This window comes from Bufo gargarizans, chromosome 3 (assembly GCF_014858855.1).
Source record: "Bufo gargarizans isolate SCDJY-AF-19 chromosome 3, ASM1485885v1, whole genome shotgun sequence".
NCBI classification, from domain to species: Eukaryota; Metazoa; Chordata; class Amphibia; order Anura; family Bufonidae; genus Bufo; species Bufo gargarizans.
The window spans coordinates 258269794-258296683 of NC_058082.1; the positions used below are offsets into that span (position 1 = coordinate 258269794).

Genomic DNA, 26890 nt, shown 5'->3' on the forward strand with positions numbered 1-26890 from the left:
GGTGTGTCCCTGCACAGTGACACTATCCAATCATTGCTGCCAGTTTCAGACTGAGGGGAAACATCCAGCTGGACCTTTATTACAGACTGCTAGTAATTCAGTCAATTTCTAGCAGAAACAATTAAGGATTGGCATAACAATTGTCATTACATGGAGGGGGGCGTACCACTTGCATGCAGAACTGACAGAAGAACAGAGGCAGAATTTAGCTGGAGCCAATAGAGACGGTAAAGTAAAAGGGGAAGGCCAAGTGGCAGCCTTACAGGTTTGCAACTTTGCACAATAGAAACATTAGCCCTCTCCTCCCAAGAGGTAGACTGCACAAGTAGAAATGTTTCCAGAAGAGATGTAAGAGAGAAAAAAAAGTGACCTAAGCCATCTGGCTAGTGAACTCTTCGAGGCCGCCTTGGGGTACTTTCACACTTGCGTTTTTATGACTTTTGGATCCGGTCTCATCTACAGTACATACAGGTGTCACCTTTCTGAAGTGCTCTCTACAGAACAGAAGTGTCAAGCATATAACCAGGCATTGTGGCCAGTGTGAGAAATGTTGGGCTTTAGGATTTTAATAAAAAAATTTAATATATTGATTTATGAAAATTAAAAATCATGAAAAATACTAATACTAACAAACGTTTTTTTAAACAAAGTGGCGATTTTCTGATGTCACATTCCCATAAAATATGCCGAGAGCTACTGTAGGTACTGACCTGATCTGCCGGAGTATGTCAATCTTGACTCTTTCATAACCACCGTAGTCAACATATCGTATCTCTACTTCTTCAGAGTCTTTGTAGTAGGCCACCACCTGTGCCCTCCACCAAGCATCATCTCCAGCAGGTGCTGCACAAATTACTCCAACTGAAGAGAAAAACATTATACAAGGCTTCAAACCTCAGAGCGAGTCTTTCAGGTCATTAAACAAACTATGTTCAGAATTCTAGCTCATGCACACAATCGTATTTTCTTTCCGTGTCCGTCCCTGTCTACAGGCTACACACAGGCAGCTTTAAAGGGGTCAATTTCATTAAGGTTGTTAATACATGTTTACCTATATGTGACTAATTTGGCTGGATTGGTTTTCTGGATATACTTTTTTGGAGGTCTCTCAATGTATACTAGTTCCTGTCCAGCTCTTTAACTATCTGTCTCTGGAGTTTTAGAAGGGCTGATCTCTTTGTAGGACCATCAGTCAGACCAGGGATGAGTGAGGGTCGGCGACCTAAAGCACCACACCTCCCCTATGCTATCCCAGTAGTGTGGCTGATCAGGGCTTCTCCTTTAATACTACTGAATCCACAGACCTTCTGCTTCCATGTTTATCTACGCTCTAGAGCTGTCATTATGTCATTCTACTCCTTCACCTACTATTCTAATAAGGATTTCCTGACAGATAGCGCTTCCCTGTTCAAGGAGTGTCATAGTAGGCATCCTCAGTAGCCAGTCATGCACTAATAACTTTTGCCCAGTTAAAGTCAATTAACTCCAAGTCAAGAAGTCCATTGCCGTACAAAATCTACACGTTGAAATCGCAAATATAGATAGTCCCTTTTTCTACTTGGCAATTAAATACCCCCAACACATCAGCAAAAAGCTAATATTCAAGATTGAGAGGCACATGAATAGGTAGGTACTAGCTGAAAAGCAAACTTGCCTTCCACCGGAGTAGGCAACGTTGGAACACTAGGCTGTGAGTAACAGAGATACATCTGCTGATCCAAGCCACGTAGAGCATGAAATGTTGGATGCGTATGCTGCTGAACAAACATGTGTCCTGCATTGACCACATTGACCACGATCACCTCAACCGTTACACCATCCGGAAGCATAAGCTAAAAAGAAAAGAATAATCAATTATACTTGAGGAAAACACATTTTCAATACTATAAGGGCTGTTTCACACGACCGTGGGCAGTCTGGAAAATCGCACTACGTGTGTTAGCATGATCCTCCATTCTGGACACTACCCGTCTTGCAGGAGTACACGGCATTATACCGATTTATAATGCTATGTGCCTCTGCATGACCTTAAAGCTGTCAGTAGGATTCTGTAGAAGTAAGGTCATGGAGGGGCACTTGACATTATAAGGCAGTATAATGCCGTGTGCTCCTGCAAGACAAGCATTGTCCAGAAGGGAGGATCACGCTCACACACACTAGTGCGATTTCCGGACTGCAAACGCTTGTGTGAAACAGCCCTAATAGGAAATAAAGGTTAACAGAAGGGGAGTTCCCCCATTCAGGTGCCTTATTTGCTCAGCAGAACAGCTACAAACAGTGGCATGTCTCTCCAGTAAATAAACAGGCCACAGATATCAGTTTGAACTGTGCAAAGCCAAGTTAAAAGGGATCTCTGTTTAGGTCTACTCTTTACAAATATGTGGGAGCCTTGAACATATAGACTGTACTAATATACTTACTTAGGCTAGGGCTACGTAGCGACACTGGTCGTGGCCAGGATTGCCGAGTAGCAGTGATCCCAAAGAAATGCATGGGATCGCTGTGGCAGTCAAAAGAAATCCAACAATGCGACTGCCGTGACGACCCCATTCATTTCTGTGGGATCACCGCTACTCACCAATCTAGGCCGCAACCAGCGTCGCCCTAACAAATGTCCCATCTTGTTTTATCACAGTGAAACACATAAGAATGGAGGTGCTGTCAGGGGAGAAATCCCTCTCCCATTCACTTGAATGAGATGAACAGCTGTAATTATACTGCACTGCTGCTACAAAGCACGCTGATAAACCATGAAGAGGATGGCGTACTCGTATCAACTTTACAGCCTCTACTGCTGATCGATGGAGGTGCAGTGTCAAACCCCTACCGTTCTGATAATGATGCTATGCTAACGATAGGTCATCAATATGAGGAGACCGGACAACCACTTTAAGTCCCAAGGAAACCATTTAGCAGCCAGAATGAAGAGCAACTGCTGGGTTATCCCAGAGATTCCAATCGACTGCTGGAAGACCTAGCATCAGCACACCCTGTGCTCAGCCAAATGTCATGTATCATTTAAAAGTGGACAACCACTATAATATAAGTTGTTGCTATAGCATGTTGTGAACAGTCCCAAACCCTCATGGGTATAGAGCACATAGTGAACGGTTAAATGGCGCATCTCATGTCTATGAGGTTGCGAGATCATTGACCAAAAATTCACAAGGCAAGCTGCCCTGAGAGGAGATGCAGCAATGTCACAACACTGCATCGTGTCTGTGGGCACCAAACTGGGACTGTAAAAAGCTGGACCACCCATATCTGCAGTCAATTTCCATATGCAGAACAATAAACACTCAAAAAAGAACAGTACATGCTGAATGTGCAACTTACCCATGACGTCATAGGAAGCGAGTGCAATGCCATAGAAGGCGGAGGTGCATAGATGTTAGTCAAGTTGAGTTCCTTAAACTTCTTTCCTATTAGACTTAATGCTCTGTCAACCTGCTGCTGAGATCCTGTAAAAAGTAATAAATAAGTGAATACAGCAAACCTACAGTTTAAAGTGACACTGCAATTATCATTCCTAGTGCCCTCTGTTGGAATGAATCAGCGCTGTAGGCTGCTGCTCGGCAAGTCTAAGGGTCAATTCACATGGCTAAATTTCAAAATACATGCGCAAAAAAAGTTGCACTGAATCACACGTATGTGCACATATCAAATTGAGCATTTCTGCCTCCCATTAGAGTGGGAGAAATCAGTGCCGAATCTACCCCAAGATGCACGTGCTGCTTCCCATTGAAATGAATGGGAAGCGGTTTTGAGGCTTTTTTTTGGAGCAGAAACGCTCCAAAATCAGAGCCAAGACAGTCAGTGTGAACTAACACTAAGACTCTAGACAGAAGAAGTTGGAGTACAAGATCTTGAAAATAGAGGCACCATATTTCAAATGGAGGGCACCAGGTATGATAATTATACATTTCCAGTGTCTAGTTTGGGACTGGTGGATCACTCATGTCATCCTGAATATACACCCTTACCTTCTATGTGACAAATCTGGAAGTCTTGTGTGTAAGGCAGTGTAGAAATGTAAATCTTGGCACCAGATGACTCTTTCAGAAAGCTTACATATCTGCCTTGTTTACCAATTAAGCGACCAACTAAGTGCTTTAAACAGAAGGGGGGAAAAAAACAAAAAGTGTAAAACTCACTGGCGATAACATCACATTAGATCAATCATTCCTAAATATTAACCCCTTCAGGACAGAGCCATTTTTCACCTTCAGGACCCAGCCTAATTTTGCAAATCTGACATGTGTCACCATATGTGGTAATAACCTTTAAACGCTTTTGCTTATCCAGGCCATTCTGAGATTGTTTTCTCGTCACATATTGTACTTCATGACAGTGGCAAAATTGAGTCAAAATATTAAATTTTTATTTATAAAAAAATTTACTAAGAATTTGGAAAAATTTGCAAATTTCCAAATTCTCTACTTTTATAATAGATACTAATACCTCTAAAAATAGTTCTTACTTTACATTCCCTATGTGTCAGATGAATGCCTAATTTTTAGGTCCTGTACGCCAGTGGCCTACATGTCTGCTTTTATTTTCTTTAAAAAAGGATTTGAGAGATATGTAAATTAGTCTTGTAGGTGCCCAAGGGGCTATATGAACCTTCCTGGTGCCCAGACACGCCCGCCTGTGAAGGAGCCCAGCACCACCTATGTCCTCTGAATCTCCTCCTTTCATCAATGATAGATTGCCGTAAACTTGCGATGCACGAGCTCGTGCATGCGCAGTTCTTTCCCTGAGGCTGATGCCAGCACAGAGAAGGAACACCATACCGGCACTGCGCATGTGCGTGCTCGCGCATTGCGAGATTACGGCAATCTATCGGTGATGAAAGGAGGAGATTCTGAGGACATAGGCAGTTCTTGGCTCCTTCACAGGCGGGCATGGCTGGGCACCAGGAAGGTTCGCATAGCCCCTTGGGCACCTACAAGACTAATTTACATATCTCTAAAATCCTTTTTTAAAGAAAATAAAAGCACACAGCCCTATAGGACATGTATATTACGGACATGCTAGCAGCGATCTAGCCGTGCATGTCCGCATCTCTATAGCCCAAAACTTGGTGACAGAATCTCTTTAAAGTTTAAGAAAGTTTCCAAAATCCAATTTTTTCAGGACCAGTTCAGTTATGAAGTCACTTTCTGGGGCTTACATATTAGAAACCACCCAAAACGGATTTTACAAACGTTGTTAACCCTTTAGGTGTTTCACAAGAATTAAAGGAAGTGTAAATTAAATTTCCAAATTTCCCTTTGGCAGATTCTCTTTTTTTTTGCTAACAAAGCAAGGATTAACAGCCAAAACAAAACTAAATATTTATTGCCCCGATTCAGTAGTTTACAGAAACACCCATATGTGCTCAAACTGGTGTACGGGCACACGTCAGGGCGCAGAAAGAAAGGAACTGCCATATGAGGGCAGATTTCACTGGGATAATATTAAGTTGGCATGTCACATTTGAAGACCACCTGATGCACCCCTAGAGTAGAAACTCCAAAAGTGACCCCATTTTGGAAATTACAGGATAAGGTGGCAGTTTTGTTCGTACTATTTTATGGTACATATGAATTTTGCTCTATATTACACAAGGTAACAAAATTGCTGTTATTTGTTTGTTATTTACAATGTTCATCTGACAGGTTAGATCAGGTGGTATTTTTATAGAGCAGGTTGTTACGGACACGACAATACCAAATACGACAACTTTTTTGGTTGTTTGTTTCAGTTTTACATAAAAGCATTTTTTGAAAGAAAAAAAAAAAGATTTTATTGTTTCCATATTCTGAAAGCCAAAGTTTATTTATTTTTTGGGCGACTGTCATATGTAGGGGCTAATTTTTTTTGGTATGAGAGGACTTTGATTGGTACTATTTTAAGGTGCATATGACTGATCGCTTGATATTACACTTTTTGTGATGTAAGGTGACAAAAAAGGGCTTTTTTGACACAATTTATTTTATTTTTTACTGTGTTCACCTGAAGGGTTAGGTCATGTAATATTTTTATACAGCTTACAGATTTGGCGATACCCAATATGTATACTTTATTTAAGCTTTACACTCATGTTTTAGTGTCTCCATAGTCTGAGAGCCATAGTTTTTTTTTATTTTTTGGGCGATTGTCATAGGTAGGGGCTAATTTTTTGCGGGACGAGGTGACTGTTAGATTGGTACTATCCTCGACTGCATGACTTTTTGATCGATTGGTGTTGCACATTTAGTGATGTAAGGTGACAAAAAAAAAGATTTTTTTTAGCAGTTTTTATTTTATTTTTGTTGACAGTGTTCACCTGAAGGTTTAGGTCAAGTGATATTTTTATATAGAGCCGGTTGATACGGACGTGGCAATACCCAATATGTCTGGGTTTGATCCCCGTTTCAATTCAGTACAATACTGGGGGGGGCGAGGAGATTGAATCAGAGGGAGCCCCCTTCCCTATATAAACCCCGTACGTGCCGCGCTGACCGCGGCATGTGAAAGTGTTAATCCGCCAGCATCACCGCATAGAGCCAGCAGATGCAGCAGGGGCCCTGTACATGGGAATGCGGTGAGGCACCACATTCCCCCGCGAACATGTACATGAAAATGCGGGAAGGGATTAAGAGTTGACAATCCGAATCAGTGTGTGTATAATAATGAAGTTTTAGGCCTCTTTCACACGAACGATAAGGATTCTCTCAGAATTGCATTCAGCGTTTCATTTTTATTTCCGCATGGGTGCAGCCAGTTTTGATGCACACGTACAGTACAGACACACCTTCTCATTCAAAGAGTTTTCTTAATTTTCATGACTATGAAAATTGTAGATTCACACTGAATGCATCAAAACTATGAATTAAAGAGGACCTTTCACCGATTTTTACACTGTGAACTAAGTATACAGACATGTAGAGCGGTGCCTGGGGATCTCACTGCACTTACTATTATCCCCGGGCGCCGCTCCGTTCTCCTGCTATTCCCTTCGGTATCTCCACTCACTAAGTTATAGTAGGCGGAGTCTGCCCTTGTTCTTCTGTAGCGCTGGCCAATCGCATTGCAGAGCTCACAGCCTGGGAGAAAATAACCTCCCAGGCTGTGAACTCTGCACGGCGATTAGCCAGCGCTACTCCGCCTACTATACATGTCTGTATACCGTGAAAGGTCCTCTTTAACACATGTGGAATTATATACATAACAAAAAAGTGTGAAACAACTGAAAATATGTCATTCTAGGTTGTGATGTATTCCACAGTACAGGTATACATGATTAATTGTGTCATGCTGTAAAAATATATAGTACTGGTATAAGTTTTCAAATGTATACCTTTATTTGTATACCCCTGGGTGGAATAGTACAGTCTGAATGGAACGGCTTTTCTTACCTATGCCAAATCTAGGCTCTAAATGTGATGTGAAAGGAGCCTTATAGAAACAAGCCAGTACGCTTGCAGACCTGTATGGAATAACCTGGGAATATCCCACAAATGTAGGGGATGGGAAAAACGCTTACATTTTTAGACGTTTGGTAGTGGTAAAGATGGAGGTAAGGAGAGACTGTTCATAGCCTTGTCAATTTGTAACATTAAGGCCTCATGCACACGACAAACGGACAGTTTTTGCATCCGTTTTTAATGTCCGTTAAAAACTGACATGAAAAAATTGATGAATTTGATTGGCAGTTATTTCTAGACCCACCCTTCTGAGAACACCCACAGGATGGTAGACCCCCAGCTAAAATAATGTCCCCCACAGTGTATATAATCTTTTTACCGCCCCTAGGTTTGATAATTCCCTCAATGTAGGGCCCCATTTTAAGGGTTTCTACCACCTCATTTTGACCGAATTAGCTTTCAGACACTAGCAATCTGCTAGTGTCTGATCTCCATAACCATGCAATTCTCAGACCTTTTGTTTCATTAAAAAACTAACTTTTATTCCTATGCAAATGAGCCTCTAGGAGCTATGGGGGCGTCTTTTCAGCACCTAGAGGCTCGGTCTACTCACACTGTATGCCGCCCTGCTCGTCCGTCAAGCCCACCCATCTCGTCTTGAATGCCTGACTCCATCTCAGCCATCGGACGAATTCTCGCGCCTGCGCCGTTCACGTCTGTCTTTGGCACAGGCGCAGTGAGTGAAGGCCGCTCTCCTGATGCCGGCTTCCAATCTGTGACTTAGTTGGCGCAGGCGCAGTGAGGAATCCGGCACCAGGAGTGCATCATTCACTCACTGCGCCGAAGACAGAAGTGAGCGACGCAGGCGCGAGAATTCGTCCGATGCCTGAGATGGAGGCAGGCATTCAAGACGAGATGGGCGGGCTTGACGGACGAGCGGGGCGGCATACAGTGTGAGTAGACCAAGTCTCTAGGTGCTGAAAAGACGCCCCCATAGCACCTAGAGGCTCATTTGCATAGGAATAAAAGTTAGTTTTTTAATGAAACTGCTCCACACAAAGGTCTGAGAATTGCATGGTTATGGAGATCAGACACTAGCAGATCGCTAGTGTCTGAAAGCTAATTCGGTCAAAATGAGGTGGTAGAAAACCTTTAAATAATGTCCCCCATAGTGTGCGACCATAGAGTCCCACAGGAGAAGAAGAAAGAAAAAAAAAAAAAAAAAAAAAAAAAAAAAAAAAAAAAAACACACTCACCTTATCCACTTGCTCGCGATGCAGCAGTCTCTTCTCTCTTCACAGAACGTGACCTGCCGAAAGTGCGCGTCACTGTGCGCTCCCACGTGGTTACGCCATCACACAAATCGCAGGTCCTGCTCAATGAGGAGAGAAGAGACTGCCACTCCGCGAGCAAGTGCATGAGGCAAGGTTTTTTTTTTAACCGCTAAATGGCCTGTGTACCTGTTTTTAACAGCCGTTAGATCAGTGCACTCCTGTCAATCGGCTGTTAAAAACTGTCCCATTGATTTCAATGGGGTCGGTCCGGCCATGAAAAGGGACAAAAATAGGACATGTCCTATTTTTGTACGGACGCTATTCACTGGTCGTTAAAAGAACGGCCATGTGAATAGCCCCATAGACTTTCACTGGTGCTAAAAATAGCCGTGACACGGCCGTTACTTAGAGGGCCGTCACACCGTCGTGTGCATGTAGCCCAAGAACAGAGGGGGGGGGGGGAGAATAAAATGAAAAAAAAATAATTATATATATATATAAAATACACACAACACACAGAACTGTGTTCCCTATGCACTCCCCAATATTTTTAGCCATTATAGCTGCTCTCACTTTTGGCACTTCAATTTCCCAGATGACAAGCTCAGCCTTTTTGACTTCCATCTTCTGCTTTACATTTTGGCCTTGTTCAGTCTTTCCCAGAGCATAACCACTGTCCACAGAGTCCATGCTATTTACATCTGAACCTGAAAAAGCATAGTCAAAAGGCAAGAAAACAAGTTTAATACCACTAAAATCTTGTGCAACTAAACAAAGCAATCATAAAATGCAAGATGGACATTTTGGAACCAAATAAACTACATGCACCTAACAGAGCCAAATCACATCCGTTTCAGGAGTACTGTGATGTTCCATATAGGCCTCAAGAAAACATTTTGGCCCAAGATACAGTGCAGAAAACTGCCCATTAACGTTTTATTTACCGGGGGCATAGAGTTTTGAGCGAGGTCCTTTTTCACAGATTGTATGTTTCTCTGGAAGCAGACCACCACAGTCTTCATTAATGTCAAGGGCATACCCATAGGATATCATAAAATGTTTCGCCAGCGGAGGTCCTAATTAAAGGAAAGCCAATCTCCACATGAGCAGGCACTTTGCATTTAAGAATATGAAGATACGGAAGTAACTAGGTTAGTGCCAAAAATGGTGAATGCATGGGAAATTATCTGGTCCACAGCTCCAACAGGGAATCCTTGATCACATGCCATGAATGTTAAAGGAGTATGCTCATCTCAGGCATTTATGGTAAAATTAGGGCTGCACGATATGGGAATTTTGTGCGATTGCGATTAGAGCCCTAAAAATTGCGATACGATATTTAAAGGGAATTGTGCTAGAGGTCTATTTGCTTGGATTTTCAAGGCAAAAGCACACACAAATTACTGATAATGCTGAAATGTAGTTATGCTTAACTCCAGAACTGAAATGCAGTGTTTTTCAAAATAAAACATCTTTTACTAACTTAAATAACATTTGCATTACTGCAAAAGTACAAAATACAAAACTTGCCATTTTCTTAATAGCACTGCACAGAACAGATAAAAAAAAAGAACATTTGTTCATTAAAATAACGACTTGCCTCCAGCACCTCCTCCCTCCCCATACTGTAACTGATGTATCGCCGGCCGCGCTGTGCAGCATAGCAGCCGGCGATGCATCCGTGTCAACCACGTAAAAAGTCAACCATCGCTTTATAAGGCCCACTGCCATTTCCCCCCCCACACTTTTGGGGGGTAAAAGTTTGTCTTATAAAGCGAAAAATATGGTAATATAATTGCAGCATTTTTGGGTCGGCCGATTGATTGCGATTTATTGTGCAGGCCTAGGTAAAATATATGCCATAAATATTCGATCAGGGAGAGCCCCACCTCTAGGATATGTCTCTAGACTGGGGCTCCTGCACCCGGGCTGCAAGAAGTGGGCAGGTTTATAGAAACAGCCAAGCTTAGTGTGCTACACTAGTTCAGCAACTTCCATTCACTATTACAGCAGTTACAGAAACAGCAGCACAGTGAGCTTGTTCAGTATCAGAAGGCCATTACTGCAACGTACGTTACGACAGTAATATACGTTTATCCATAATACAAAAGCTGGCATGTTAAAAAGGAGCAAAGAGCAAATGCCTCACCTCCTGAGTGATCAACTTCTGCGTCTCCAGTCCACGGGCCTTCATTTTTCACATCAAGGGAACTACTCTTCACGTCTCCATTACTATACGGTAGACTGTTGTCAACAGTTCTCAGCTTCTTTTTTTCACTGGACACCTTAAAGTTTTCCTCCGATAACTCAATGCCTGACGAACTTAAAGAGTCATAGGCGCCAACACTAGATAGTATAGTGCTCTGCAACCGATCCTCCATGCAGATACCATTTTCGGATGTACATGCGCCAACACCGGAATCCTCCATAATGGTCGGACATTCATTTAGAAAATCTGTATTTTTATGAACTGGACTTAAATTTGGCATGGCATAGGTCTGTGGCATGGACAGATTTGAAACAATCTGCTCTTCATCTGTTTTTTCAAGACATGAAACCTTACTTACTACTAAAATGTTAGTCAGGTTCTCCACTGGGGAGTCTTCTGTCTGTGTGGATTCACAGGCAGAGTCCATATCATAGGCAGAGTCTACTTCTTTATCAAGAACTGGAGTGCTCCTGATTTTTTCCTCTTGGGAGTATTCCATTTGTGTGGATTCTAAAATAGAGGCCCCTTGCTTATTTACTACAGTGCTTTTCAGGTTTTCCTCTTGAGACCACTCCATGTGTGTGTATTCTAGAGTAGAGTCCCCTTGCTTATTTACGTTTTCCTCTCGAGACCACTCCATTTGTGTGGATTCTAGAGTAAAGTCCCCTTGCTTATTTACCTCACTGCTTTTGATATGTTCCTCTTGGGGTTGTTCTATTTGAGTAGATTCACAGGTGTTTATTTCTGTACAGGTCTTACTGTTCACATCAGCTTCTCTCTCCAATGCACTCTGCTGACATTGAGCATCGTTTGGTAGCATCTTTCCAGTTGTCTCAAGTACTTGACATCCGTCATCTGACACATTACCAACTGAGCTAGCCAAAATTTCCTGTTTAGCAGCCACAATCACTTTGGATATGATGTTTATGGCGAGCTGCTCAACTATCTTGGCCTCGTAGTTTTCAAAAAATGTTGTAGCACTCCCTTCTTCAAACTGTTCACTTTTCTCCAGGCATTGAGAAAAGGCATCTAATATATCAGCACAATTTCCTTCTCTCATTACCTCCGTGCATGCAGATTTGATGTTTGATAGAGGATTTGTCGATATAAATTCTACAGTCTCTGTGGTTACGGGTTCAGTCAGAAGCTCAGAAACATTCAGCTCCAATGAAGGAGACAACTGATCTTGCTTTAGTGGTTGTGACTCTGCCCCCAACTCAGGCAGATGGCATTGCAGTAGCTGGGTACAACTGATCGCCGTTTCTCCCATAGGCATCCTTGTCTCATTAATAACTGTTTGAGGACACTGTACTAGAACAGACATTTTCACCACTGTTTCAATCTCACCAATAGAAGGCTGCTGGCCATCTTCACTAGAAGGCATTGTGTGCAGTTCTTCTGAGGAGAAACTCTGGGTAACTTCTGAGGAATTACTCTGCAAATATTCTGTAGGTTTGGTAAACACAACGTCTGCATCCCCTAAACACAGCTCAATATCACATTCCATAGTAGACTGTTGTAAGGAGTCAAAAATCTCACTTTGGAATTCCTCCGAAAATTCTTCACTTAAAATATCCTCAGCCTTGCGGTCAGGCTGCATATCAGTCAACGTAGCTACCTGTGCTACTGGAGGCACCAAGCATGTGCCCTGTGGAGTGCTTGTCTCACTGTCCAGCTGTACCAATTGTACCCTTGAACTGCTTTTCTGAATTTCTAATGTGGGGTCAAGTTCTGTCAGGGCACTGTCTGCTTGCACTTCTGTGGTGGCAGTTAGACGCTTGGGTCTGCTATGGCCATCATCTTTCTTCCTGGAAAAGAACCACCACCAACCAAGAAGTGCCAGCACTCCAGGGATGGTGTAGGGCAAAATTACACGCAAGCGCAGTGCCATCTTTAAAAAGGCTCCTTAATGAGATCTGTAAGAGAAAAGAAAAAGGAATTTGAAACAAGTTTGCAAGAGTAAAAAATCTGAAGTTGCATCTTACATAGACTGATCGTGTCCAGCTGGGACTATACTGCGACTCTGGCAGTGACATGTCATGTGGCCCAAAAAAAGCATCGCAATCTTACTGTACATCACAACATAATGAAAGTGAACAGGGGTCAACTTGTGGCAGCATGCCTGTATTGCTGCAGGTTTTGGCAACTAGTGTGACAAAGTGACCACATTATTTTAATAATCTCTCAACGCTCATTAGTATCGTGATGCAGCAATCTTTGGCCACACTACATGTGTCATAGCCAGTGTAGCCCCAGGCTAAAGAATGTATGCAAGTGGCAGCGCTGCAGTAACCAGCTCTGTCCACTACACAACAGATGGTCCCAAGTAGGCCTGGAGCTGAAATTACTGGAGAGGAGGTAGGACCAGCACTGACCAGCTGAAGATAGGCCATCAAAAAAGTACTGGGAAACCCCTCTAATCAGATCTTTTGAGATTTTGATAACAGTAACCACCTAGAACAAAAGTCATTTGTTCAATATGTGAAACAGCAACACACGAGGCGCTGCCTCCTGTTTTTCTCTTTTTCCTATATTGTTCAATAAGAGCCCATTTAAGAACCCAGTTTTTGCTTCAGAATCAGATCCATACCTACAAATACTGTATACACCTATTTACATGGTGTTTTTATTATGAGCAATTAATGAGTCAGCACTTGAGGTGTGCCTCTTACTGCCACTGTCCAGACGAGTATTCCAAAAAGTCTGCAGCTTAAACTCCATATACCACCATTTATACAATAAAAAAAGAAAATGACGTTATAATGCATTTAAACAAACTGACATAAGGCAGATCGGGGGTCTACTTCACAATGGCTTAAAGAGGACCTTTCACCGATTATGCCACTGTGAAATAAGAATACAGACATGGAGAGCGGCGCCCGGGGATCTCACTGCACTTACTATTATCCCCGGGCGCCGCTCCGTTCTCCCGCTATGCCCTCCGGTATCTCCGGCCACTAAGTTATAGTAGGCGGAGATTTGTCACAAAGTTATGGTAGGCGGAGTCTGCCCTTGTTCTGCTCTAGCGCTGGCCAATCGCAGCGCAGAGCTCACAGCCTGGGAGGTTATTTTCTCCTAGGCTGTGAGCTCTGCAATGCGATTGGCCAGCTCTACAGAAGAACAAGGGCAGACTCCGCCTACCATAACTTTGTGACCGGAGATACCCGAGGGCATAGCAGGAGAACGGAGCGGCGCCCAGGGATAATAGTAAGTGCAGTGAGATCCCCGGGCGCCGTTCTACATGTCTGTATTCTTAGTCCACATTGTCATAATCAGTGAAAGGTCCTTTAACATCTCCTGATATTTATCTTTTAAATAGCTTGGCTCATGATTAAATAAAGCGAACTCTTTAGACTACTATCACACTAGTTGTAGTTTTATTCCGGCCGCCTCAGCAGGTTTGCCGTGCTGCGGCCAAACCTCCAGTAGCGTAGCCCCCCCCCCCCCAATTATGGTCAATGGGGCTGGATTGGACTTCCTGCGGCACAGATTCCCCGCCGAAACAGCCTGCTGCAAGAATTCTGGTGCACCTATTCTAAATGGCAGACATTAAAGGATAACTGTTACACTTAGACCCCAATTTCAATTTTCATATATGTAGTTACTAATAACATGATATTCCAGAATCAGTTACTATTCGACTGACTCACCCCTATATTTAATAAGATTCAGCCCTTAGCAACCAGTCTGCATAAAACTGCAATCTCACTATTCAGTTAAGATGGCCGCCACTGCCCTCACCCTGAGGCTAATCCCGCCTTCCCTCACTAGCCAGTAACAATAGCCCCCCAAAAGTGTCAGTAACCAGAGCCCTCCCCCTAAAGGGTTAATCTCCTGCAGCACAAAGGGGTCCTCTTACCACATGTTGCTTTCATTTATTCACTGGGCAGATGGCAGATCTCCCTTCCCTGTTGTGCGCTGCTTCGACTCTGTATTGTCCCAGTCTGCTGAGTGAGGGAGCGTCTGCCAAGTGCAGGAACAGGGAGAAGTGCACACAGCCCAGGCACTGGTATCAGCTGGGCTTTAATAATTTACTTACAGTCCCTGGCTGTCAGGAATGTGACCTTGCACTTTCCTCCTTCAACACAGACGGACCCTGCCTAGCAACACTATTTTAAGCAGAGGTAAAAGTAGGCAGTACAGGGACCAAAACTGTGGAATTAAGGGGTAATTGAATACACAGTGAAAAGTTGAAATAGGGCCACCAAGGAGATATTAATCATCACAATCCAATACTCAAAAAGACAGTTATACTTTAAGACTCATTGTAAGGCCTCATGCACACGGCCGTGTTCCGCAGCAGAGAGCAGACCGTGGAAACCCGGCCGGGATTCCTGCTGACAGCATGAGCGCACTGTCATTGGTTGCCATGACACCGTGCACTTCATGCAGCCGCTGCTGTACAGTAATACACTAGTATAGTGCATTGCGGTACAGCAGCGGCTGCATGAAGCGCACCGCGTCATAGCAACCAATGACGCTGTGCGCTCATGCTGTCAGCAGGAATCCCGCCTGGTTTTCCGCGGTCCGCTCTCGGCCGCGGAACACGGCCGTGTGCATGAGGCCTTAGTCAAAACACAGACAAAATACAAGGGAAAGATCTGCAGCCGTTCTGTGTTTAGAGCCACACCTAGTTTGGGCTCAAAATCCCTAATAGAAATCACTGGTGTGTGAATGAGGCTTTACCCACGTATAAGAGAATTCAGGCAATTCAACTTAGCATGTGTGACCATCAGAATTCGGGCCATTAGATGAGAAGGGAAACCAAAAGAACACCATGGACCGCCCCAAGTATGACAGGAATAGCTACACAAGCCATTTTCACGATTCCCAGTGAAAACTCTGTTTTGTGATATAATAGTAAAATAAAAGGGGTATTCAGGTAAATAAATTATCACTTATCCACTGGATGGGCAATAAGTGCTAGATCAAGTACCGGTTTGACTTCTGGGACACCCACCAACTCCCAGAATGGAAGTCCCCTGCTTAAATAGAGTGGTCGTAGAGACAGAGGTGATAATTTGTTATTGCTGGAATATACTTTTTATATTAATGGATCAACTCTTTGGGCTTCAAGTAGCAGCTGTCCACACACGGCACCAGGAAGATGCATGTCCCTTCTTGGCACTGTCATGGCTTAAAACTGCCAGTGGGTGAACATCAACACAGACTCCCATTGAAAACAAGTCAGATAACACAGCCACAAGCGGAATTTTGGCAAAATTCTGCCATGTGAACGGCCTGTAAAACCAGGCAAAATGCATTGTTGAGAAAGCTCAGCTGAATGTTACAGATAACTTTCACTTAGCAATCTATTGCTTCATTCTAAAGTAAAAGTAAATTTTAATCTGAATGCAAATTAACAGTTAGGCACACCGAGGGTGGGTACAAGCCACTGTGCGCCATTGACCTGCCCACTTCTGCCAGTCCCTCCCTCTCCTTAATTAATGGGACCAGGTCAGTTGACTATGCAGGAACCCGACCAGGTCACTCAAGGTAAATGGAGGCAAGATGGGCTGGCAGAGGAAGCAGGAGGAGCAAGGGGAGCACAGAGTGGCTTTGTCCCACCCTCAGTGCACTTAACTGCTCATTTGCATATGAATTAAATGTACTTTTTCTCCAGAATAAAGAAATAGATCACTGAGTAAATGGTATATTACATTCAGCTGAGCAATCCCCACAAGGCATTGTGCCTGGCTTAAGAATTCAATTCCCTGCCGACAGGTTCCCATTAAAGATGGGAAGCTTGACATGTCATTTTTAGTTGCTTCCCTCATGAAAATTCTTCATAAAATTTTCTTAAAAGGGCATAGTGTCACTCTTACTCAGATTAGAAAGTAAATAAACTGAAAGAATTAGGGTCAATTCACAAGTCCGTAGTGTATTGCAGATCCGCAATACACCCAGCCGGCAACCCCATAGAACTGCCTACTCTTGTCCGCAATTGCAGACAAGAATAGAACATGAGCCGCGGACCGGAAGATCGGGGGCGCGCTCCGGCAATGCGGATACGAACAGCACACTGTGCTGTCCGCATCCATTCCTGCCCCATAGAGAATGAATGGGTGCGCAATTTGCGGACTCATTCTGCGGACGTGTGAATGGACCCTTAGTCCTGGTAATTGGTTTTTTCCAGGAGTGCGAAATGACAGCAGCTTCTGCATGGACCAGATCACAGCATTTAAAAATGGTCCCTCCCACCCAGTGTTTTTATCCCCCAACTGGCACCTTGCAAAGCTAGGGTCCTAGGTTTGAATTGGACCAAGGAATTTGTATGTTCTCCCCGTGTTTACTGGAGGGAATTAAAAGGTTGCAGAGATGTCAGCCTGGAAAACCAATTAATGGTGGGACTAAATTCCTACTTTCCAAGACATCCTCCATGACAGTACCAGATGCTACTTAGGGAGGGAGATCAACCTGAGGGACTTTACGCCCAAAGGCTAGGTCTTTGTTTGCAACAATGTCCAGTCTAATGTTTGCAGAAGGTATGGAAACTGGAACAGGTGGCCACTCTGCAAATCTGGTCTACTGACATTTTAGCACAGGATGTAGCCACTGCTCTGGCAGAACAAGCCGTAACTTAAAGGGGTTGTCCGGGTTCAGAGCTGAACCCGGACATACCCTTATTTTCACCCCGGCAGCATCCCTGAGCCTAGCATCGGAGCATCTCATGCTCCGATGCGCTCCTGTGCCCTGCGCTAAATCGCGCAGGGCACGGGCTCTTTTGTTTTCAATAACACTGCCGGGCGGTAACTTCCGCCCGGCAGTGTGTTTGGTGACGTCACCGGCTCTGAGGGGCGGGCTTTAGCTCTGCCCTAGCCATTTTACTGGCTAGGGCAGAGCTAAATCCCGCCCTTCAGTGCCGGTGACGTCACCGGGGTTCCTAAAAATGCCTTTGCCCTGCGCGATTTAGCGCAGGGCAAAGAAGAGCATCGGAGCATGAACTGCTCCGATGCTCATGTCAGGGGGGCTGCCGAGGTGAAAATGGAGGGATGTCCGGGTTCAGATCTGAACCCGGACAACCCCTTTAAAGGACAAGTGAGATCCTGAGAATCTTTGTAAATATTTTCTACCTTCATTTAACTTGCAGCAAGAAATAGACGGTAGAGTCTTTCCTCCAAGGTTGTCTCCATATAATAAACGCTCGTTCATTAGGTGATCCTGTCATTCGTGCAGACACAATCATTATTGGGCTGTCTAAACAGCGAGCTGCTGCCCATAAACAATGATTCCGTATGGGGATGAGGGATCGCAATATCGATCCCACATGCTTCTACTGTGAAGGAGATCCCTGCATGTAAATGCAGCAGTCTCCTCTGAGCGAGCAACTGACACTTTGTCAGGAAGGAAGCATTCCTACCTATCGGCTGTGACATTGTGCAGTGTAAACCCACCTTAAGATACCTCCTCTGAAAGGTTTTATCTTGATATGTTCTCCAATTGCTGCATTATTAGCTTTTTTCAAGGCTGAGGAGGATTCCCAAGTTTTTTTTAAAGTCTGCCTATCTTGCTTCCATGGCATAACAGATTGGGAAGAATCTTCAAACTAACATTGTCCTTTTAATGACCTTGGCTAATGGAATATCTGTAAGTATTTTACTTGCATGACCCTAGGAAGGGGTCTCTGGAACAGCATCCGACTAACCAGAGTTAGGGACCTCCTGCTGCCAGGAACAACTTAACCCTGGAGACATGGACGCTAAAATGGGCTTAAAAGGGTTGTCCTGCCGTTAATATTGATGACCTATCGACAGGATAGGTCATAGATATCTGATCGGTGGGGGTCCAACACCCAGCACACCACCAATCAGCTGCAAGACAAGGAGGCAGTGTTCCATGTGACCGCCACTTCCTGATCTTTACACTACGCCTTATCTCCTGTGAAGCAGTGGTGTAGTGTAATTACAAGCACTCGCTCCATTCACGTGAGACAAAGTGCAGCGTAATGAAGAGGAAGCCTACTGAAGTCTCCTCTTCAGACAACTGATTGGCATGGGGTCCCGAGTGTCGGACCCCTGCCGATCAGATACTGAGATTTTATAATATATAATGCAGTGCACCCACTGGGGTGTAAGTGTTCCGAACATGTGTACCTAAAGACTTGTGGCATTCACCCCGACAAAAAAAAAAAAAAAAAAAAAAATTGAAATGTGGCGAAACAAGCTTCCACTTCCCCAGTAAATGCAAGCTTGCAAGGACTTCATATTAAAAAGGTTTTTATTTTTTATGCAATTCAATGTAAAGAATTATTTAAAAAATTAAAATAAAATAAAAAAAAGTCAAACTCAAATGATTTTAAGTATTGCAAAAAAGTTTTTTCTCCAAGTCTCCACACATTACCATCCATTATTAATAAGTATAATTACATTCCTCCCATTATAATTATGATTCTAGTTATTATTATCATTATTATTATTCTACCTCTGGGGTCCTACCTTCCACAGCTTTGCAAGACCCAGTGCTATGAGGCCAACAGGATCTTGAGAGCGGGAATTAGACAAGATGGAGAGTGATGCCGGCTTTTTAAAAACCCCTGGCAGATGGTGAGTGACAAGGCTGCCATACGCAGGCCACCTGCACCTTCTATAGAACTGCTGGAGTAGTATTTCACTCCAGAGAAATGCAGTATGCTGCCCTACACCAGACTGGGGAGATGTGCATCTACACTCACCTAAAGAATTATTAGGAACACCTGTTCTATTTCTCATTAATGCGATTATCTAGTCAACCAATCACATGGCAGTTGCTTCAATGCATGTAGGGTTGTGGTCCTGGTCAAGACAATCTCCTGAACTCCAAACTGAATGTCAGAATGGGAAAGAAAGGTGATTTAAAGGGATTCTGTCACCTCCCCTAACCCAAAAAACGATTTTAAAGCAGCCATGAAGCACAGCTTACCTTGAGTAGGCTGTGCTCTTTGATCTTGTAATCCGTCCAGCAGTTTCTGCAAAAAACGACTTTTATTGATATGTAAATGAGTCCTGAATGTGCCCAGAGGGGCGTTTTGTTCCTCTTAGAGAGCCCAGTACCGCCCCCCTTACAGTGCCCAGCCCGCCTTCCTTGCACTGTCTATCCGCCCCCAGCCTGCCACAGCCTGTCCTCGCTCTCCTCCCCCTCCCTCACGCCGAACGAACTTTCGCACAGGCGCAGTACCCACTGAGGGCTGCGCCTGTGCGATCAGCAGGAGACTGAGGGCGGCAGCTTCATCCTCGTCACTGGGCATGCGCCGAGCCCAGTGACGTCCGATGCTCGCTCTTCCCTGCTGACTGATTCAAGCTGATAGAACAGCAACGTTGACTGAAATAACCACTCGTTACAACAGAGGTATGCAGCAAAGCATTTGTGAAGCCACAACATGCACAACCTTGAGGCGGATGGGCTACAACAGCAGAAAACCTCACCGGGTACCCTTTATCTCCACTATAAATAGGAAAAAGAGGCTACAATTTGCACAAGCTCAACAAAATTGGACTGTTGAAGACTGGAAAAATGTTGCCTGGTCTGACGAGTCTCGATTTCTGTTGAGACATTCAAATGGTAGAGTCAGAGTTTGGCCATCCCTCAACCATCATGTACCCATCCTCTGATGGCTACTTCCAGCAGGATAATGCACCATGTCACAAAGCTTGAATCATTTCAAATTGGTTTCTTGAACATGACAATGAGTTCACTGTACTAAAATGGCCCCCACAGTCACCAGATCTCAACCCAATAGAGCATCTTTGGGATGTGGTGGAACGGGAGCTTCGTGCCCTGGATGGGCATCCCTCAAATCTCCATCAACTGCAAGATGCTATCCTATCAATATGGGCCAACATTTCTAAAGAATGCTATCAGCACCTTGTTGAATCAATGCCACGTAGAATTAAGGCTGTTCTGACGGCAAAAGGGGGTCCAACACCGTATTAGTATGGTGTTCCTAATAATTCTTTAGGCGAGTGTATATACCTCATTATTTCTTGGTCCCTTCACTTGATGGCAACGGATACGAAATGTGCATGTTGGGATGATAGGTCATGGCCATACACTGAATTTTTCGATCAAAGGCAGGTTTTGAACAGGGTCACCCTTATTAGGATGGGGTCAAAAAGGGCCAGGATAACACGCCCTGTTAGGGCATAATAGGGAGAGGTATCATCCCATGTTCATGCCTGAACTGTTTCTGTACTACAGTGACTTCTGTCTTGCCCCAGTGAATACGATAGGACCCAATGGTTTTTTTCCTACTTGACAAGCTGTGCTGGTACAACAGAGTACCCCATAAATTATTGCAGGTTTTTGTTACGTATAAATTCCTTATAGGAGTATAATAGGGAAACATTTACTGAGGTTATATTTGATTTAATCTCATTTTAAGGCTACATGTACACGACCGTATATATGTTTTGCAGTCCAAAAAAAAAACAAAAAAAAAAAACACATCTGCGTCATCCTTTTTTTTTGCGGATCCATTGTAACAATGCCTAAAAACGGACAAAAATAGGAAGGGTTCTATATTTTTTTTTGCAGGGCTAGGGAACGGACATACGGATGTGCACAGCATTTTTTTGCAGACCCATTGAAATCAATCTGCAAAAAAAAAAAAAAAAAAAAAAAAAAAAAACACGGAACTGACACATTCGTGTGCATGTAGCCCTAGTATAATAAAGATGAAGTTTTAAACCTAGAAAGGTTTTAGTGATTCACCTTTTAGGTTTTTTGGCCATAGAAATTAGTCCAATGCTAATCAAAACAGACAATTTCAACCAAAATGATCATTCGATTGTGGGAACACAATCGTTTTAACTACGGTAACTGATGTAAAACTATCCTTAGTCTTAAAAGTAGTTTGCATTTATTATTTGTCCAACTATCTGATGAAATTTCAAAGAAAGATATTTAATCCATCACCCGGTTTCACTGAGAACATGTATGGCCAGTCTGAATATGGACTGAAATGTGTATGGCCGAGTCTGAAATAATCATTCAGCAGATGATGTGATCTGTATGGCCACGGTAATACAGGCTGTGAACAGAACTCTTATTTCTAATCTAGCCAAAAGGAAAACAAGTGCTCCCTCCATATATAAAGCAGACAGGGGCGTCTGCATTTCATCTAAATCCATAGCTCGCCCCTGCTGTCCTGCCTACAAGTAGAGGATGACATGCTGCGGGCTCCCCGGCTACTGTAAACACTCCAAATACACATACCCTTGTAGGGTTTTCTATCTCCTCCAGGATCATGTGCTCAGCTGCAAGCAGAACATGGTCTCAAAAGCAAAGCAGACAATCCTATAATAATCTTCATTGTGCCAGAAACCTTTTCTAATAAGAATCTTTATTTATATAGCCCCAACATATACTGCAACGCTTTACGATCAGGGGTTTCATGCGCAAACAGTCATACATTACATAGCAACAAACAAACAAAAGGAATTGAGGACAAGAGCTTACTATCGGAATCTATAGCAAAATAAGTGCCTCCTGTTAGACAAACTCAGTCCAAGGGCTCAGACGGCCGTGTGCGGACCCCAAAATGCAGATCTGTTTTTTTGCGAATTAGAAGCATACGGGACAATTTTCTTCTATTCTACGGCTCCACAAAACAAATACATGTCAGTGAAAATCAGGACGAGTCCCCATTAATGTCTGTGGGCCCGCAGGAATGCAATCAGTTTTTTTTTTTTTGCGGACTTGCTCAACGGTCCGCCAAAAAAATGGACTTGAATTTTTGCGAACAGCGTACGGCTGTCTGAATGAGCATTAATACAAAGAACCTAGACATGTTGTCAGACCTGGGGGGCGCAAGTGATGCATTTACCCACTGCATAAGACACTGGAAGCGATTTCCACAAGCAGTTATGCAAAGTTGTGTCTCGTGTTCAGGAACACCTTCTGCACCACCACACATACCGAGGTTCCAGACATTAATCTCAATTTTCTGATTCATTTTGGGCACCTTCTTTGGATTGCATTTCTCAAACCCCACCCTTCAGGTAAATTCACAGACAAGAGTCACTAAAGCCTCATTCACATCCAGCTGCCTGATCAGTCACAAATGCCGGATCACAACCGGACCTCATTGCAGTCAATTGGGATCCGGCAGTGAAACAGAATCTGGCAAAGCCGCATTCGGTAAAATCCAGCAGGCTGTTCTCTGCTTGATGGAGATATTAATGAGGCCTAACCGTAAGGTCTGATGATTGTGGTGGCCACATCCTTTGCTCAGTGCTAAATGAACTCAGAAAAGGGATGGTGTGGAAAGTCACTCCATCTTGCTGAAACAATACCGACAATCGTGATCTGTGCATAGTATGACTTGAAGATGTCCATGTACATGACAGTGTTCACATTTTTTAAATTCTGGACCCACAATCCACATACCCATAGCCACACCATACACAGATTTTTTTGACCATGAAGTGGTTATTGGTGCAGCTTGTTTGAATTGTCCTGGGAATTATCATACTGTCAGATGGAGCCACGCTTTATTGGACATGATTTATTGTAACTGTTCCAAATGTCCATCTATCATATCCAGCAGCCATCTGCAATCCCATGCTAGAGTTTATCCCCTACTTTAACTCTTGCACCACCGACAATCGGCATGGCTTCATGTGAAGAGATTTCAGTACAGGACGACATGCTGTCCTGTTGCTGGGCGCCTGCTCGGATAATTTTATCAATTTCCTCAGGCTTCTCATAATCCTCTCTGCAACAACAAGCGTCCGAACACATGGTAGTCTGTTTGGCATCAGCCACTGATCAAGAGATGACACTAAACTGTGTAAAGTAATCAACACTGAAGAGGACAGTATACTGCTACAGAGCGATCTGGATAGACTGGAGGCTTGGGCAGATAAGTGGCAGATGAGGTTTAACACTGATATATGTAAAGTTATGCACATGGGAAGGAAAAATGCAAGTCACCTGTACATACTAAATGGTAAAACACTCGGTAACACTGACATGGAAAAGGATCTAGGAATTTTAATAAACAGCAAACTAAGCTGCAAAAACCAGTGTCAGGCAGCTGCTGCCAAGGCCAATAAGATAATGGGTTGCATCAGAAGGGGCATAGATGCCCGTGATAAGAACATAGTCCTACCACTTTACAAATCACTAGTCAGACCACACATGGAGTACTGTGTACAGTTCTGGGCTCCTGTAAACAAGGCAGACATAGCAGAGCTGGAGAGGGTCCAGAGGAGGGCAACTAAAGTAATAACTGGAATGGGGCAACTACAGTACCCTGAAAGATTATCAAAATTAGGGCTATTCACTTTAGAAAAAAAAAAAAAGAAGACACCTGAGGGGAGATCTAATTAATATGTATAAATATCTCGGGGGTCAGTACAGAGATCTATCCCATCATCTATTTCTCCCCAGGACTGTGACAAGGGGACATCCTCTGCGTCTGGAGGAAAGAAGGTTTGTACACAAACATAGAAGAGGATTCTTTACGGTAAGAGCAGTGAGACTATGGAACTATCTGCTCGAGGAGGTGGTGATGGTGAGTACAATAAAGGAATTCAAGAGGGGCCTGGATGCATTTCTGGAGCGTAATAATATTACAGGTTATAGCTTCTAGAGAAGGGTCGTTGATCCAGGGAGTTATTCCGATTGCCTGATTGGAGTCGGGAAGGAATTTTTTATTCCCCTAAAGTGGGGAAAATTGGCTTCTACCTCACAGTTTTTTTTTTTTTGCCTTCCTCTGGATCACCTTGCAGGATGGCAGGCCGGAATGGATGGACGAATGTCTTTTTTCGGCCTTATTTACTATGTTAGAGTTGTGACACTTCCACACCCAACCATCATACTGCCTTTTAACAGGAAGGTCGGGAAATTGACCAGCAAAATCCGTTATGAGTTTCTATACATAGGCACAACTACCTCCATTCTGTGCAGAATCGAAAACCATATGTTGGACACACACCAACTGCCCTCCACAATGTATACCACTCAACTGACACGGAAGGATGCTATATGCCTCATTCATTTCTTAAAGCTAAACCTGCAAAGTCGCCTGACATGTCTGTTGTACTGGAAGCGATAAGAGGGCAAGAAAATAAGGGATTATCCAGAAAAGGCTTTATTTAGTCCACATATAAAGCATTTCAGGGAATAGAGCCCCTTTAGATAAATTGACGTGAACTAATACAGTAGACAACTTTATGTACCATCAGATATGTAGAAAATGGATTTACTTTGATAATATGGAGAAAAAGACCGTACAACTGTTGGATATCCAACCATATTTTTATTGTTTATGATTTTATACACTATTTAATATTCTTACAAACTCCCTCTGTCCATTTATCTGAAGGGACTCTATTCCCAAAAACGAGTTAATGGTGGATTAAACAAAGCTTTTTCCATATAATCCCTGGTGTGGATCCTTTTTTCTGCTCTGAGGTGTTTTCTTGCCGTCATATACCTGCCAGAAAAATGGGATTAGGCCTCTTTCACACTTGCGTTGTCCGGATCCGGCGTGTACTCCACTTGCCGGAATTACACGCCAGATCCGGAAAAACGCAAGTGTACTGAAAGCATTTGAAGACGGATCCGTCTTCAAAATGCTTTCAGTGTTACTATGGCATCCAGGACGCTATTAAAGTCCTGGTTGCCATAGTAGGAGCGGGGAGCGGGGGAGCAGTATACTTACAGTCCGTGCGGCTCCCGGGGCGCTCCAGAATGACGTCAGAGTGCCCCATGCGCATGGATCATGTGATCCATGCGATCACGTCATCCATGCGCTTGGGGCGCCCCGACGTCACTCTGGAGCGCCCCGGGAGCCGCACGGATAGTAAGTATGCTGCTCCCCACTACACTTTACCATGGCTGCCAGGACTTTAGCGTCCCGGCAGCCATGGTAACCATTGAGAAAAAGCTAAACGTCGAATCCGGCAATGCGCCGAAACGACGTTTAGCTTAAGGCCGGATCAATGCCTTTCAATGGGCATTCATTCCGGATCCGGCCTTGTGGCAAGTGTTCCGGATTTTTGGCCGGAGCAAAAGGCGCAGCATGCTGCGCTATTTGCTGCGGCCAAAAAACGTTCCGTTCCGGAACGGAAGACATCCTGATGGACGGACTGTCCATTCAGAATGCATTAGGATAATCCTGATCAGTATTCTTCCAGCATAGAGCCCCGACGACGGAACTCTATGCCGGAAGAAAAGAACGCAGATGTGAAAGAGCTCTAACACTCATCGGTAATTGGTCTTCTTTGAGCCTATGACAGCACCCTTGGAGAGAGAGAGCCTCAGGACAGGACACAGAAACCAGAACCGCTTTAAAAAGAGGGTCCACCCCTTCTACCTTCAGTCTTTTTCCAAGAAAAAAGGATCATATTGCAATAATCTAATCATTTCTACATATAAAGCTTTTCTTTTCACTAGGGGAAGGGAATTAGCCGGTTGCTGTCATAGGCTCAAAGAAAACGGATCATCAGTAAGTGTAATTAAATTATTCCCGTTCGCCTGGAGCACCCCTGGAGATTTAGGCCAGATTATTCTAGGACGGGACAACAGCTTGGAGCCCCTTACAGCCAAATTCCAGGCCTTCATTAGAAGGCAGCTGAAGTTTATAGTGTCTGAAAAAAGTATGTAGGGAACTCCAGGTGGCAGCCCCACAAATTGCTCCATAGAAGCGGAGGCCCTCTATGCCCAAGAAGTGGAGACTGATCTAGTAGAGTGAGCTCTGAACCCAGAGGGCGGAACAATCCCCTTGGATGAGTATGCTAAGTAAATAGCCTGTCTGATCCATCTAGCAATGGTTTGAGAAGATGCAGCACAGTCCTTCGTACCCTGAAATAAAAGCAACAAACAGAAGGACCTCCAAGGCTGAGTGACCTGAAGATATTGAATTATACATCTCCTAACATCTAAACAATGGAATTCTGATTCCTTCTCATTTTTTGGAGAACAGAAGGAGGTTAAAACCAATCTCCTGGGAACGGTGAGACTGGGGAGAAACCCTAGGTAAAAAAAGCAGCATCAGGAGAAATCACCACCCGATCCTCCCAGATTCTTAAGTA

At 43.8% G+C, this 26890-nt stretch overlaps 1 protein-coding gene across 5 annotated transcripts in view; it reads right to left on the reverse strand.

Moving 5' to 3' along the window:
• Positions 1-26890, reverse strand: part of AKAP1 (A-kinase anchoring protein 1) — a 53714-nt gene that overhangs the window by 12504 nt on the left and 14320 nt on the right. For 4 of the 5 annotated variants that reach the window (XM_044285969.1, XM_044285972.1, XM_044285970.1 and 1 more), the window contains exons 2-7: positions 10815-12790; positions 9239-9372; positions 3984-4110; positions 3337-3461; positions 1655-1832; positions 711-861 (exon numbers count right to left, since the gene is read on the reverse strand). In XM_044285969.1, coding sequence (XP_044141904.1) covers positions 711-861; positions 1655-1832; positions 3337-3461; positions 3984-4110; positions 9239-9372; positions 10815-12765 — 2666 coding nt within the window. In that variant the 5' untranslated portion in view covers positions 12766-12790. Of the gene's footprint in view, positions 1-710; positions 862-1654; positions 1833-3336; positions 3462-3983; positions 4111-9238; positions 9373-10814; positions 12791-19772; positions 19810-26890 lie in introns of those variants that run through there. The other variant, XM_044285971.1, reaches the window with a different exon arrangement.